The 16,316-nt window shown below is 33.8% G+C and overlaps 2 protein-coding genes across 2 annotated transcripts; both read left to right on the top strand.

Moving 5' to 3' along the window:
- Positions 1 to 427: 427 nt before the first annotated feature.
- LOC140442232 (uncharacterized) lies at positions 428 to 3,813 on the top strand. Its single transcript, XM_072533309.1, has 2 exons — positions 428 to 1,336; positions 1,525 to 3,813. The coding sequence occupies exons 1-2, from the start codon at positions 428 to 430 to the stop codon at positions 3,811 to 3,813; spliced, it is 3,198 nt and encodes a 1,065-aa protein (XP_072389410.1).
- A 7,942-nt stretch (positions 3,814 to 11,755) lies between these two features.
- LOC140442231 (uncharacterized) lies at positions 11,756 to 12,870 on the top strand. The gene is made up of 2 exons (XM_072533308.1): positions 11,756 to 12,123; positions 12,258 to 12,870. The coding sequence occupies exons 1-2, from the start codon at positions 11,756 to 11,758 to the stop codon at positions 12,868 to 12,870; spliced, it is 981 nt and encodes a 326-aa protein (XP_072389409.1).
- The last annotated feature ends 3,446 nt before the right edge of the window (positions 12,871 to 16,316 follow it).

The following is a 16,316-nucleotide window of genomic DNA, read 5'->3' as shown; positions in this document are numbered from 1 at the left end:
GCCTAACGTTACAAATTGGCGCACCAACGTAATATACTCTGAGTAATGCATACATTCTTGTATTTAGTTGAAACAATACTTTTATATTTTCTTGCTATTATTATCTTTAACATTTTTCTTCCTATTTTGAGTAGTAAATTTATTAAATTTCAGTAAAAATATCTATTTTCTATCTTACTTACTTTTTTATACTTATTTTTTTATCTAGTTTTTACTGATAGTTTTTTTTTTGATCACCAACCTTTTTTGTCTGCTGGTTATCATTAACCTTGACAAGTCCATGTGTTGTTGGGTAGTGTTAAAACTTAATTAAATATAAAACAGTAGTTTTATATTATTTTCGTAAATTTAATTATCTTTATCTTTAAAGTTGATTTGGTTACTTGTTGGTTTACATAAATTATTGTTTTTTAAATAATCTTACAAAATGGCTACCATCAACCCTAAGCATTTGAAAACTGATGAGTTAACCTATGAGTTAATTATTAGAGATCTTGAGGTTCCTTCTACTGTCGATGAGAAAAGAAGAGTCCTTAGTGGAATTTTGTCTCAGGAAGCATCAGACAGAAGCTTCTCTGAAACAGTTGTCCCTCTTGAATTTGAGCAAGACCATAATCAGGCCTTGGCTACTCTTGCTGATTTATCTAGTATCATCGATGAATTTTCAGGTAGTAAGTCTGATTATAGGTACAAATGTATTTGTTCTCGTTTAACTCATTTGTCTGGCCGTGTATCTCGTCTGAAGACCACTTCTTCAACGCAGGAAACAGTCAAAAGACAGTTACGGAGTAAATTATTGTCAATTGAGGGTGTGCTTGTGGAAAAACTTAATCTTCCTTCAGAATCTACTCCAGTTAGGGTAGAACCACATACTGCATCTTCAGTAGTGAAGTCTGTGCCCATTTATAAATGGGGAATTCAAAAGTTTTCCGGCAAACAGCCTTTGATTCCTTTTCTTGAACAAATTGAGACGCTTAAAATCTCCAGGAATTGTTCTAATGATGACCTGTTTCTTTCTGCAGGAGATCTGTTTGATGGCAATGCTTTCACTTGGTGGCATAATCATCTTCTTAAAAAGACATTTCAGTCATGGTCTGACTTAGTTGCCGCTTTAAAGGAAACTTATCTTCCGGCAGATTATGAGAGGAATTTGTGGGAACAAATTCGTTCTACAAGGCAATCTTTTCGAGAACCTGTATCTACATTTATCTCTAATTTTGAAGCTCTTTTCTTCCGTTTACCTTCTGTCGTTTCAGAGAAAGATAAAGTATCTGAAATTAGACGTGGTCTTTTGCCAGACTACATCAAAGCTTTGGCTTTGCACGATATAGACACTGTATCTGATCTTACCTCTTACTGTAAAAGAATTGAGTCTGCGTTATCTATACCCCACTTTAATAATAATAATAAGAAATTTTCATATGAAACAAATTCACTTGATGAAATTTGTTGGAATTGCATGGTCATGTGTATCCTCAGTGCAGGTACCAGAAAAATAAATTTTGTTATGGTTGCGGTTTTAAGAACGTTATTAAGTCACATTGCCCCAAAATGTTCAAAAAACGAAGCGCGAGGTTGTTCGATAGTGGACAGGAATCAACCTCATTGCAGTCAAATGTCTGCATCAAACCTAAAAGGGAAGAACATACCAGGAAAAAATTTGAAGAAAACTTCAAACAAAGGACAAGCAGAGTAACATTTCAACTACCACCTATTATTAAAACGCGAGCTGAAACTTCTGATTCTAATTGTGATTTTAATCCTTTACCTATAGACAAAACTCCCATAGATACAACGCACAATGTTTCTTTAAATCCTGCGAATATTTCTTTTCCGTTAATTTCAACGTCTGATACTTTATGTAGAACTAATCCTCTTCTCGATATTCGTACACAGGATAATCGACCATATATTTCAATAAATATTGGCAGTGAAACAATATCTACACTTGTAGACTCTGGTAGTAATGTCTCTATTATTGGCTCTCCAGCCTTATTTCTTCTTAAGAAGCTGAATTTGCATCTTCACTATGATATTTCAGTACAGCTAACTACTGCTGATGGTAATGTCCAAAGTACCTTAGGTTATGTGTTTTTACCTGTTACCTTATCTGGTAGCACACAAAAGTTAAAAGTTTTAGTGGTTCCTTCTATCTCACATAAAATGATTTTAGGTATGGATTTTATGAAATTGTTTAGAATTTCTTTGGATTTCACAAATTTTTCGTATAGTACAGCTAATCTGTCAACTTGTGTTGTTAATACTATAGTAAGTTCAGAGAATTTATCCACCCATCAGCTTTCACAACTACATTTGGTAGTCAAACTGTTTAAGGAAATAGGCCCAACAGATTCTATTGGTAGAACCCACTTGTATACTCACCATATAGACACTGGTGATGCGAAACCAATTAAGCAAAGACAATATCCTCTTTCGCCTGCTATGCAGAAAATTCTCAACGAAGGAGTTGATGAGATGCTTAAGTTGAAAGTCATCGAACCATTAACAACCAGTACACCTTGGTTGTCTCCTTTGTGGTTGGTTCCGAAGAAAGATAGTTCCTATAGAGTTTGTTTTGATGGTCGAAAACTTAATTCGATAACAGTTCCTGATAGTTACCCCATGCCTTTAATAGATTCAATCATATCTAAAGTAAGAGATGCTAAATTTATTTCGTCAATCGATTTAAAACAAGCTTTTTATCAGATATCTTTGGATGATCAATCCAAATTAAAGACTGCATTTACAGTTCAAAATAGAGGTTTGTTCTGTTTTAATGTATTACCTTTTGGCTTAAATAATAGTGCACAAGCTATGTGCAGAGTTATGGATTCAGTTATAGGTCCTTTACTGAAGCCTTATGTTTTCTATTATCTTGATGATATTATTGTTGTTAGTCCTGACTTTGATTGTCATATCAAAATTCTTAAAATGTTGTTTAAGAGACTTAAATATGCAAATCTTACAGTCAATTTTGAAAAGTGTCAGTTTTGTAGACCTTCTCTTAAGTTTCTTGGTTTTGTTGTAAATCAACAAGGGTTAAGAACTGACCCAGCTAAAGTGGAAGCTATTTTGGAATATCCAGTTCCAAAAACTACTACTCAAATTCGTAGACTTATCGGATTGATAGGTTATTACCGTCGATTTTTGAATAATTTTGCATCCATTTGTACTCCCATTTCTGATTTACTCAAGGGTAAAAAGAAAGGACAGTCTATTGTTTGGACTCCAGAAGCTAACTTAGCTTTCAGTCAGATTAAACAGGCACTAACATCTGCTCCTGTTCTTGCTAGTCCAGACTTTGACAAGCATTTTTATCTTGCTTGTGATGCAAGTGACACTGGTGTTGGGGGTGTATTATTTCAAAAAGAAGATGGTTTAGAGCATCCTATAGCTTTCTATAGTAAAACTCTCTCTAAAGCTCAACGTAAGTACACTACTACTGAGAAAGAACTGCTGGCTATTTTATTATCTATTGAAAAATTTAGGTGTTATATTGAAGGAAGTGAAAACTTCACTGTGATTACTGATCACTCATCCTTACAGTGGTTATATTCCATGAAAAACCCTTCTCCTAGAATTGCCAGATGGATAATGAAACTATCCTGTCACAAGTTCACTGTCATTCACCGTAGTGGTTCTTTAAATGTTGTGGCTGATTCCCTTTCTAGAATACCTGAACAAAATCCTGAAATTTCTCTTTTAGATTTATCTAATCTTAAAACAGATACTTGGTATGATAATATGGTACAAAAAGTACAAAATAATCCAGATCAATTTCCTGCTTTTAAAGTTCATGGTAATGTTCTTTAGAAGCATATCTTTTCAAGGAATAAGTTTTCAGATCCTTCCCCAGAATGGAAAATTTTCGTTCCGTCTCCTCACAGAAAAGATATTTTGAAACTCTTTCATGATGATCCTACAGCTGCTCACCTAGGAGTATATAAAACGCTCTCTAGAATCACGGAATTGTATTACTGGCCTAGAATGAGACTTTATGTCGCAAACTATATCAGTAAGTGCAAAATCTGTGCTGCTAGTAAACCAGGAAATGTACCTCCTGCTGGTTTAATGGGAAAGTACAGAGATATTAATTTTCCATTTCAGTTTTTATCTGCTGACTTATTAGGTCCTTATCCTAGATCTAAAAATGGAAATCGTTTTCTTTTAGTTGTTGTCGACTGGTTCACGAAATTTATTTTTGTCCATCCAATGGCAAATGCTACCTCTACAGCTATTGTTAAATTTATTGAAAATCAAGTTTTTCTTATCTTTGGGGTACCACAAATTTTCGCAGTTGATAATGGGAAACAGTTCGTTTCCAATGATTTCAAAAATTTAATGAATAAATATAAAGTACAAAAAATTTGGTATAATGCGAGATATTTTCCTCAAATAAATCCTACTGAGAGAGTTAACAAAACTATCGTAACAGCTATTCGTTCTTTTATACATGATAATCATAAAGATTGGGACAAAGAAATCTTTAAGATTGCCCAGGCTATTCGCCTAGCCAAACACGAAGTTACACAATTTAGTCCTTCGTTTCTAACTTTTGACAGAAATATCCCTTTGGACGGTTCCTTCTTTGGTGCAATAGAAGACAAAGCAAGCAATGTCATTAATATTAATAACAAGCTATTCGACCCAAGACCACTAGAAAATATGTCTTCTATTTTCAAAGAAGTGCAAAAGAGAATACGTCACTCTTATGCGACGAATTCTAGCAGGTATAACCTTCGTAGACGTGATGTCAAATATCACGTTGGTAATAAAGTCTGGAAGAAAAATTTTGTCCTATCAAAAGCTGTCGATGATTTCTCTCCAAAACTAGCGCCAAAATTTGTCCCCTGTATTGTCAATAAAGTTTTGTCTAAATTAGTCTACAATTTAAAGGATCTAGATGGAAATGATCTTGGAAATTTTCATGTCAGGGATATCAAATTAGATGTCACTGATTCTAGTGACGATGAAAATCAGTAATGCATATTAAAAATATATCTTTTGAGTAAAACTTGCAGTTATACTATTATATCTTACCTTTAAGTGTAATTTAAACTTACATATATCTTGTATTGCATATATTTTAAATTATCTTCTTATCTCTTTTGTTAAGCTTATACATATTTTTATTACCTGCGTTAACAAATATCTTCGTTATTTATGGACTTTTCAATAAAATATTTAGTTATGAGAACCTTTGCTAGAAAATTTATCTACTACCTTTCACAAGTTTGATTGTTATTTACTTATCTTTATCTTCGTTTAATAACACATTATCTCTTACCTTTGCAAGTTAGCTACTTGTATTACCTTTATGGTGTTATTAAAACTATTGCGGTAATAACTTATGTCTAATTTTCATACCTAGTGCAAGTGTCTTGTTTTTCCGTTGAGTGGGTTCGGACAAGCACATAAAAATTGCCTAGGATGATTTATCTTCACGGGACTTGAGGTCACTGCAGGAACACTATTAACAAGGGCGTTAATATTTTCCATTTACCCATTAGGGGTGTTGCGTTAGGCATAATTCTTTATCTTTTAGAGTAAAAGTAATCTTATGCATATATCTTCTTTTATAGAAACCTCTGGTGTAAGATTATGAAGCTTTGAAGTTTTTGATTGCATTCGAATTGTCTTTAACATTTTAAATACATACGTCTATATTTATGCAGTTCTAGTTCTATTTCTTTTGTGTAGATCCCTGGATAGTGTTTAGTGTTATAGAAATTTTATATGATATTACCACAACTTATCTTATCTTTGCTTTGTATTTTCCTTTATCATAAGTGAGCCAAATTTTATGCAGTATCTTTAATGTCTTTTGTGTAGAACTTTGACTTACTAGGTATTGTGAAGAATATACTTATCTTTATCTGACAATCAAAATTACTTGTGTTACTTAATTATCTTGATATTTACCTACCTTTAATTTTGATACTATTTGGTACAAAAATTACTTTATCTTATACTAGCTTAATGTCAATTTGCTGTTTTATTGACTTGCCTTAGTCCATAAATATGCATATGCAATATAACGAGAATTCATTCTCATTATCTTCTTATCTTTAATAAACAATGTAATTGTTTCCAGACTATACTGTCTATTGAAGTTTAGTCATAATAAGTTTCTCTGATTTAGTTCACAATGATTGCCCTCATCAATGCATAACTACAATGAATTTTCTTTTTCTTGAGTGTTATATTTTATTGAAATTTTTTATTGCATTTACAAGGTAGATTTAACCTTATGCATACTACTATTTAGAAAACTGGTGTAGGGTTGTGTCTCTTTGAAATGACAATGGAAAGGTTTTGTTTTTTCCTCTTGTATAACTTTGCTCTATACAATTTTTCTGTATAGATTACTTTATTATTCTAACAGGTGCATAACGTTTGGATTTAAATCAAAGTATATTTATGACTAATTTTTCTTCTTCAGTTCAACTGAGTATAATTTTGTGCAGTTTTCTTTTCATCTTGTGTAAATTTTATACTTAGATGTCTAGATTGGTCTTACTAAATTTTTACTTATTTCTTTTATATTTTGATGTTTACCTTATCTTTCTTAACTGCTTATAATGTTCTACTCATACTATCTCATGCAATATATGCAACTAAAATCTAGATTAGTATTATGATAACTAATATTTGGATTTATATACCTACTGCATTAGTGATGATTATGATATCTTATCTTTTATAACTTAATGATTATATGCATATCTAGTGATATTGCTAATATCATAATTACCTTGGTTTAAAATTAGCTTCCCTTAAGAACTAACATTCTTGAAAGAATGTCTTTCTAACGATGTTTATCTCCATGAGTGATAGATACATCGTCCCCATATTAGTTGTTTTTGTATGATATTTATGTAATTACATATATATTGGACCGAACTGTGGTGGAGATGTACATTTATACCACTGGATCTTCCTTTAATGGTAAGGTTGTCTTTAGGGTATGGCGTCGGGGGGTTCATAGTACACAGGACTGTCGTCTCTGAGGAGCGCTTTCGAGGTTTAACCATGGATTATGGGCTACTGCGTTTATACCAACATGATTTCAATCGGCCCAGTGTATAATCGATGTACAGTACCAAAGATTGCGGATAACCCTTAACGTAGCTTTTCTCCCTCTTGGTCTACGACCAATTTTAGCGTGACGAATACTATAATTCGTTGGGATAAAATATTTCCCTGAGTATTAACTCTAAAGCCCTGTTACATGCTGCTACAATGTATAGCACATAAATATTTGCCTCATAATTTTAGTGTGACGAATACTATGATTCGTTGGGATAAAATATTTCCCTGAGTATTAACTCTAAAGCCTTGTAAGGAATTGCTATAAGGTATAGCATAGGATTATTTACCTTACAATTTTAGTGTGACGAATACTATAATTCGTTGGGGATGAAATAATACCCAGAGTGCTCACTCTAAAGTCATTTAGTGTATATAGTATTACAATACTGTAATACATAGTTTATAATTATGTAGTTAAAATTTTAGTTTAACGGATACTATAATTCGTTGGGTGATAGTCATTTATTTTTTTGACTTAGGTTAATATAAGTATATTAATTTTTATATCTTATCACAAGTTAACCATTTTCACTTTATTTTGTTTAAATAATAGTACCTAAACTTACAAGTTATTATACCTATATCTAGGTATCTAGATAACTTTATTATTTGGTAAAGATTACCTTTATTATTATTTTGATGATCATAACATATAATGAGTTTAGTGATGAGAAAAATTTCTCAAGGTACTTTCGAAATTTTTCTACTGGGTGGTGGAAGTGTGTAGCGTTATAACTGCTACATTGCCTGCTTTCTTTCTTATGTTAATATATTTCGTTAATTCTATTCTCCAATTTCCATATCTTCTGTCATAATTCATATTCTTCTATATACTCCATTGTATCTCTTATTTTTCTATATATTTTCTCAGATATAGATTGTATCAGAATTATATCGTTACTTAATTGATTCATTATTCTCTTTTCATTTTTACTGGTATTTGGTATAAAAACCAGTTGGCGTCCAAATCTATCTTCTTTATATATATATACACACATGTCCAAAAGTTTGGAATACGTACCAATAATATATCTACGCTTATGATGGTTTTAAAATTGTTGTTGATATTCATTCTAGACCGTTTTTAAATGAAAATGATAAAATATTTGAATCGTTTTTGTATGATTTTCGTCATATTCAGCTGATTAGCATATTTACACATTATTTCAGTCTTTGTTTAAATTTGAATTGAGCCGTTTAAAAATGTCTAGAAACGTAATATCTCATTTTGACAGATCTAGAGTAATTGCTTTGTTACAACAGGGCTTTAGTCAAAGTTATATCGCGAATATTGTTGATGTTACTCAGAGTGCTGTATCAAAAATTAAAAAAAAAATCCAAGATACAAATGACGTCAAGGATCGTCCCAGAAGTGGCAGAAGTCGATGTACAACAGCAGCACAAGACCGGCAAATAACATTAATAGCTCGTAGAAATCGTCTGGAATCTACAAGTGGTATATCCAGAGAAATTTCTAGGCTTCAAGGACACAATATTTCTTCATTGTAGAAGACCGCTACGTGTTCCTAAGCTAACCTACCAACACAAAATAGTAAGCTTGCAATGGGCTAGAGAAATGGTGCATCATGGTCCTAGCTGGAATAACGTGATGTTCTCTGATGAGTCAAAAATTGGGTTAGTATCTAATTCGCGAAGAACACTGGTTTGGAGGGCCTCAGAACGACAAGCCCGACTAGAAACAGCCGAACCGCGTGTCCCATTTGAAGGTGGCAGTATTATGGTTTGGGGTGGTATTATGAGTGGTACACAGACGCCACTGCTGGTTCTGGAGAGAAGAGTCACTGGTGCTGTCTACATCGAGGAAGTTTTAAATCCTGTCGTACGTCTATTCCGAGGGGCAGTAGTTGATGAACTTTTGTTTATGCATGACTCCTCATCGAACGGCAGCATTACAAAATTTTTTGAAAGAAGAAGGAATATCTAAATTACAGTGGCCTTCGAATTCCCCCGACATGAACGTTATTGAACATGCTTGGGACATTCTCAAAACACGCATCAAGAAGCGAAACAATCCTTCTATTACACTTCGAGAACTAAAAGATGCTGCTCGTGAAGAATGGGAGAGAATTCCGCAAACCAAGCTCGACCAGTTAATAGGCAGCATGCCAAATTGCCTACAGGCATGCATACAGGCCAATGGAGGAAATACTAATTATTAGTTTTATTAAAAATTATTTTTTTCTATATTAATTTATTTTTAAATGTAAGTTGTACATTGTATCTTTTTCACTCCAATAGAATAAATAATTTTTTTGCATATCGTTTATCTGGTTTTGAGATTTATTTAGTATTATTGAGAATTAAAACAAAATAATGTTTAACTATTCAGAAGATTTTACATGTAAAAATCAATAAAAACATGAAATATTCCAATATTCCAAACTTTTGGACATATGTGTATATTTCAGTATCTACCTTTCCTATTTTCTTAATAATCATCATTTTTATCTTTTACTCAAGTTTCTAAAGAATGAATTTTATTTTCATCTCTATTTCTGTTACTTTGGAACGAGAGGTGCCATCTTTATTCTCTGTTTAGTTTAATGCTAGTGACAAAGACTCCTTTTTGTTGACATTTCCCCCTTCCCGTTCGATACAAAAGTCGATATAATGGCTTTTATTTCTAAAAATGTCGATTTTCTTCATGACTTTTGTAAAAGTATAATAACCAATTGTTGTGTCGTCTCCTGAATTAGGAGGTAAGAGTTTAATATATTTTATCGGTTTCCTGATTCTACCTGTTGTATAAAAATCTTTTTATAATTTTAACTTTGAAAATTCTAATCTCATTATTTATGATTATCATATGTAAGTAGGTACATATTTTTGTGGATATTTCTTATGTTTTTTTTATTTTATATAAAAAACTAGCGATAAGAAATATATAGTTTCTTTAATATAGTATGTAAAAGTTTTACGAATATTTTTACAGTTTTAAATATTGAATTTAAATCCTTAATAATATCTTTTGATTTTAATAATAATTAACTTTTGACAAACTACCATTTCTATATAGAAATGTTTCTAAATTCTAAATTATCTAACTTTTCAATAAATATATCTTGTCATTTTTACCGAATCCGCTTTGTAATTAATATTAGAATATTTCAGTAGTAAAAAGTAATTACCATTTGCTTAAAAAGATTATATATCCTTACTTTTACTTATTTGCTACATAAATAAGAATTGTTTCTCGACTTGCTTGGGTGAATAATGATATAATTTTGTTAAATTTGATTGGTCACCTATTCATCCCCCAAGCAAGGTCTCTCATTTTGGTTTCACCATTTTCTGAAGCAAGGTGTGTTTTTCTTCATTTTAGTCAACCTCCGGGATACATTTCTCAGGTGCGGGTCAAATTATATTAACATCCAGAAGACCAACCGGCCTGAGAATGGCACTATCATTCCAATAGGAGAGTTGACTCCAGGGCAAGAAAATCCACAACTAACAACATGGCTTGCTAACAACCATAGCAGAAAAGACCAGGATAAAACCTAGGATTTGGTGACAAGCATTTTTCCTTACTATAATGTAACACTGTAGCAAGAAGTCAAATAATTTTTATTTAAATTCAATATAATATTTAAACATGTATTTTTCTCCCCTTTTTGTTTAATATTTTAATAAACATGTGTTAATTTAACTGTGTATTGTTTCTTCTTTTTACTTGTTTGCGTGTGTTGCTCCAGAGTAGGCCATATTCACGTCCTGAGTGAGCTAGCCAGGGAGTGTTTCGTATAACGTCTAATGTAGCAATTTTGCAATTGATACATTAGGGGTTATCACGTTAAAAATTGGTCCCAACGGGAAACGATTTGTCGCTCCAACGTTGTTAGTGATGTTAGTCAGGTTGTAGCAGCAAACTAAGGTTGGCGGTTACAAGTTGACAACAGCAGCTCAACGTTGGGATGTTACAAATTGAGCCTCGAAGGGTTACAAATTGGCACCCAATGAATGTTCGTTGGAACGTCACAAATTGGTGCCTAACGTTACAATATATATATATATATATATATATATATATATATATATATATATATATATATATATATATATATATATATACATATTATCATCATTATCATCAATCAGCCCTGAGTTGTCCATTGTTGAACATAGGCCTCCTCTAGACTTTTCCATCTGCTTCTGTTCTGCGCCTCTGCTATCCAATTGGTCACGATTCTTTTGAGGTCGTCGGTCCATCGCGTTGGGGTCTTCCTCGGCTTCGCTTGTCAGCCCGTGGTCTCCACTCAAGCAATTTTTTTTTTTTTTTTGTTTATATATGCATATAGACTCTTAAATTCCGTGTGGAGTGTCTGTCTCCCATCGGACGTGTCCCCAGGATCGGCGGGTAGGTGGGAAATAAAATACCACCCGCGAACCAAAACAGACTAAGGTATGGTAACCCTAACAGAAGAGTCTCTGGTCCTCCAAGTCTGGAGGTTGGGCGTAGGGCTAACAACCCTACCCTGAAAAAAAAAGAATTGTTACGAAAGCTGAAAAAACAAAAACCGGACGGACCTTATGTAGACAATCTCGCCAACGAAAAAAGGATATTCGATTTGGATCATGGAACGTGAGAACATTGTACTCTGCAGGAGCGATGAAATGTCTCTTAGACACTCTTAACAAATATAATATGGACATAACAGCTATACAGGAGATGCGATGGAAAGGGACCGGTACTCTCCAGAAGACTCTGAATACCATATATTATAGCTGTCATCAAACTCAACATATCTTTGGGTTAGGCTTTGTAGTTAGCAAAAGAGTTAATAACCTAATAATAGGTTTTGACGCTATAGATCATAGAATATGTGTTCTAAGAATACGTGGAACATTTCTTAACTACAGTCTTATAAACGCACATGCCCCCATTGAGGATAAAACAGACACAGAAAAAGAAGAATTCTATGAGAAACTAGAACAAAAATATAGACAGTGTCCCAATAATGACGCTAAGTTGATTATCGGAGACATGAATGCCAAGGTAGGACAAGAGGAGATGTACAGACCAACCATAGGACCTTACAGCATACACAAAGAATGTAATGATAATGGGATGAGACTTATAAATCTCGCAGCATCTCTGAACATGACGATCAGTAGTACATACTTTCAACATAAACGTATACATAAAGTGACGTGGACATCGCCAGATCATCAGACCCAAAATCAGATCACGTACTGATTGATTTAAGACATGGATCAGATATACTAGACTGCAGAAATTATAGAGGTGCAAATATTGACTCCGATCACTATCTCATAGCTGGACGTATCAGAGCACGTATATCAAACGCCAGGAACGATAAAACTAAACCAAAAATAATCAAATTTAATGTTAATAAATTAAAGTGTACTGAAGTCGAAAGAAACTTCCAAGTATGCTTAAATCGTAAAATATCAGAACATCTCAGAAGTGAGGTATATCCCACTGTACTTAACACAAATTGGGAGTTTATGAAAACCACGCTCAAAGAGACCGCAGAGGAAGTACTGTGTGAAGTACCCAAGAGACAGCGAAACAACTGGTTTGATAAGGAATGCCAACGAGTAACGAAAGAAAAAATCGACGCGTATCTGAAAATGATCAACAGAAGGACTAGGAGTAATGTTGAAGAATATCGAGTAAAGAGACGTGAGGAAAAACAAAAACACAAACAGAAAAAGCAGCAACAAATCAATAAAGAGTTCGAAGAAATGGAAAACCTTAATAGGGAACACGAATACAGAAAATTTTACACAGGTTAACACAAAAAGAAAAGTTTTCAAGCCACAAGCGAACCAAGTCAAGGCCCTTAACGGAATTCTTTTAAACGAGAGAGTGGAAGTACTAGAAAGATGGCAGGAACATTTTAGTACGCTACTAAATGGAGAAAGTACAGCTGAAGGTAGATATGATATAGAAATAGAACAGGAGGATACTGAACTACCAACTTTGGAAGAAATAAACAAAGCAATTCAGTCTCTAGCCAGAAACAAGTCACCCGGAGCAGACAACCTACCCGCAGAAATATTTAAATGTGGCGGTCAAACATTTGTAACCCTTCTTCACAAACTACTAATACAGGTATGGCAAGAATGCGCGTTACCAGAAAATTGGAATACTGGAATTATATGCCCCATACACAAAAAAGGAAACGTTCTTGAATGTTCCAACTTTAGAGGGATTTTCCTTCTTAATACAGCATATAAAATTGTGTGCCTGGTACTTAACGAACGACTGGCACGGTATACTGACAATATAATAGGATCCTACCAAAGAGGCTTCTTGAAAAATAAATCTACCATTGATCACATATCATCCACCAGACAAATATTAGAAAAAACGACGGAGTACGACATAGACTGCCATTACATCTTCGTAGACTTTAAGGCAGCGTACGATACTATTGACAGGTCCCAATTATATTCGGCGATGATCAATTTAGGAATACCAAAAGAATTGGTAGAATTAATTAAAATGACAATGATGAAAGTCGAATGTAAAGTGCGCGTACAAGGGGATGTTTCAAAATCATTTAAAACCAACAGAGGACTGCGCCAGGGAGATGTACTATCATGAACGCTGTTTAACCTAGCATTAGAAAAAGTTATGAAAGATTCGGGAATAAACTTAAAAGATACGATATATACCCGTAGTATACAAATAATGGCATACGCTGATGATATCGTCATAATTGGAAGAACCCAAAATGAAGCAGTGGAGGCTTTCACACGTATCAAGAATGCCGCAGAAAACATCGGACTTCTGATTAACATCCAGAAAACTAATTATATGCCGGCCATATCAAGAATTCAACAAAATAACTTAGAGGTGCAACACGAAACGATAGAAATGGTAGAAGAATTCTGCTACTTAGGATCACTGGTAGACTACAAAAATAACACATCCAACGAGATAAAAAAAAGAATATGCGTGGCTAACCGCTGTTATTTTGGCCTGGGCCCTCAACTAAGAGCGAGAAGTATGTCAATAGCAACAAAGTGCAAACTTTATAAAACAATAATACGCCCAGTACTCACATACGGATCGGAAACATGGGCAATGACGACCCGAGATAAAGAGTTACTGCGAGTCTTTGAAAGAAAAGTATTGAGGACCATATATGGCGGAGTAAATGAACAGGGTCTGTGGAGAAGGCGATATAAATTTGAACTCTATAGACTTTTTGGTGATGCAGATATTGTGAAGACCATCAAAATAAACCGACTAAGGTGGGTGGGCCACGTTATGCGGATGGATGAGAGTGATCCCACTAAAATAACTATGCTAAACAGGCCGGTCGGAAGAAGAAGAAGGGGGCGACCTAAACTCAGATATCTGGACGATGTACAGAAAGATCTGAGGGAGATTGGAGTGAGGGGCTGGAGAAGACAGACACTCGATAGGGAAGGATGGAAGAATGTTTTGAAGCAGGCCAAGGCTCACGAGGGGCTGTAGCGCCAACGGATGATGATGAAACTCTTAAATATTGGGGAAATCTGCAAGATTTCTGTCTTGTAAGGGGAAATCTTTCTTGTTGATTTCCCCAATATTTAAGAGTTTACTATATACATATATATATATATATATATATATATATATATATATATATATATATATATATATATATATATATATATATATATATATATATATATAGTTTGAGTTTAGTTCTTGAATCATAATACATATTTTTTAGTGGATTTTCTTGGGCTTATGTTCATAAAAAATTGTTTTGATACTTGAAGACATTTTTATATTTTTTTCGACGTTTCGGCAGGAAATACATGTTTTTTTCAAGAAGTAATATGGACAAGCATGTAAAAATTCGGTGCTAAAAATTAAACATAAACGTCACAAATAAAATAATAATAAAAGCCTAGGAGAGACCCACTAAGTCACTACATACATATAAAATCGTATTGTCTTAGTATCAAAACAATTTTTTTATGAACCTAAGCCCAAGAAAATCCACTAATATATATATATATATATATATATATATATATGTCTGTTTTCTTACTCTTATATATATATATATATATATATATATATATATATATATATATATATATATATATATATATGTATATATATATTCTGATTTCATTGTATCCCTTGCTATTTGTAGGTTTCTCACAACTACATCCAGGTCTCTATGTTTCGCTGCTATAGACGTGTCCCGGGTATTCTTAGAGCATCAGCTTTGTATATGCTGTACAGTAGGGGTGAAAATACCGCCCGCTGTGCTACTCCAGCCTCCGTGTTCGGATAGAACATCCGGTTGCCAAGGTACGAGGTTACTAGCCTCGTCATGGCCCTGCTGTAACCATATTCTCTCATTGTATATAAGGTACTAGCCCTTCGCGCCAGACTCTGTCAAAGGCTTTGCTTAGATCCAGAAAGACAGATCCTGTATATTGTCTATTATCGTTAAATACACCTGCAATGTATTCGCCTGTGAGCTATGAAGCCAAATTGTGCCTCAAAAATTATCCAAAGGTTGTCTGTCTCTGTTTGGAGCCTGGTTTGTATGACTCTTTCTACTATTTTGCTTACTGCTATAAGTAAGCTAAGCGGCCTGTATTTTGCGGGAAAATGCTGTTCTTCTCTGGCTTGTGCATCATTATCAAATGGGCTTATTTCCATCGATTTGGGAAGAGCCTGTATCTCAATATTGCATTTGTAATATTTGTTTAACAAACTATGGCTTTAGTTAGGAGATACTTTAGAGTCCTGTTGTTATTCTTTCCGCTTCAGGGACTATTTTTTAAGCTTTTCTTGATTAACTTGCTTATTTCTTTTTGAGATGTTGGGGTGATTATGCCCTCTTGGTCTTAGTCTCTAGTTCTTCGACTTCGATAAAGTCAATATCTTCATCTCGGTGATAATTTAATGTACACACTCTCCCAAGAGCGTTCCTTATCACCTCTGCTTTTTCTTTCATTGAGTATACGATTGCGTTTTCGCCGAGGAGTGGTGGAATGGTGGAATTTCAATCGTTCCTTAATATTTTTTGTAGCCTCCATATATTTATTTCATGTTCTGTCCTCGTTCTTCCGTTACTTTTACATTTTTGGTTTCTGTATTCTATAAGTGCCTGTTTGACTTGTCGGTTTACTCGGTTTGCCCTGTTTCTGTCTTCCTGGATTTTCGTTTTTCTGGTTTTTTTCTTCTGGCTCTGTTCTTCTCTCTTATCATTTCTCTTGGT

Source organism: Diabrotica undecimpunctata, chromosome 5 (assembly GCF_040954645.1).
Source record: "Diabrotica undecimpunctata isolate CICGRU chromosome 5, icDiaUnde3, whole genome shotgun sequence".
NCBI lineage: Eukaryota > Metazoa > Arthropoda > Insecta > Coleoptera > Chrysomelidae > Diabrotica > Diabrotica undecimpunctata.
The sequence above is the reverse complement of the archived record's forward strand: the minus strand, read 5'-3'. Positions and strand labels throughout refer to the sequence as shown.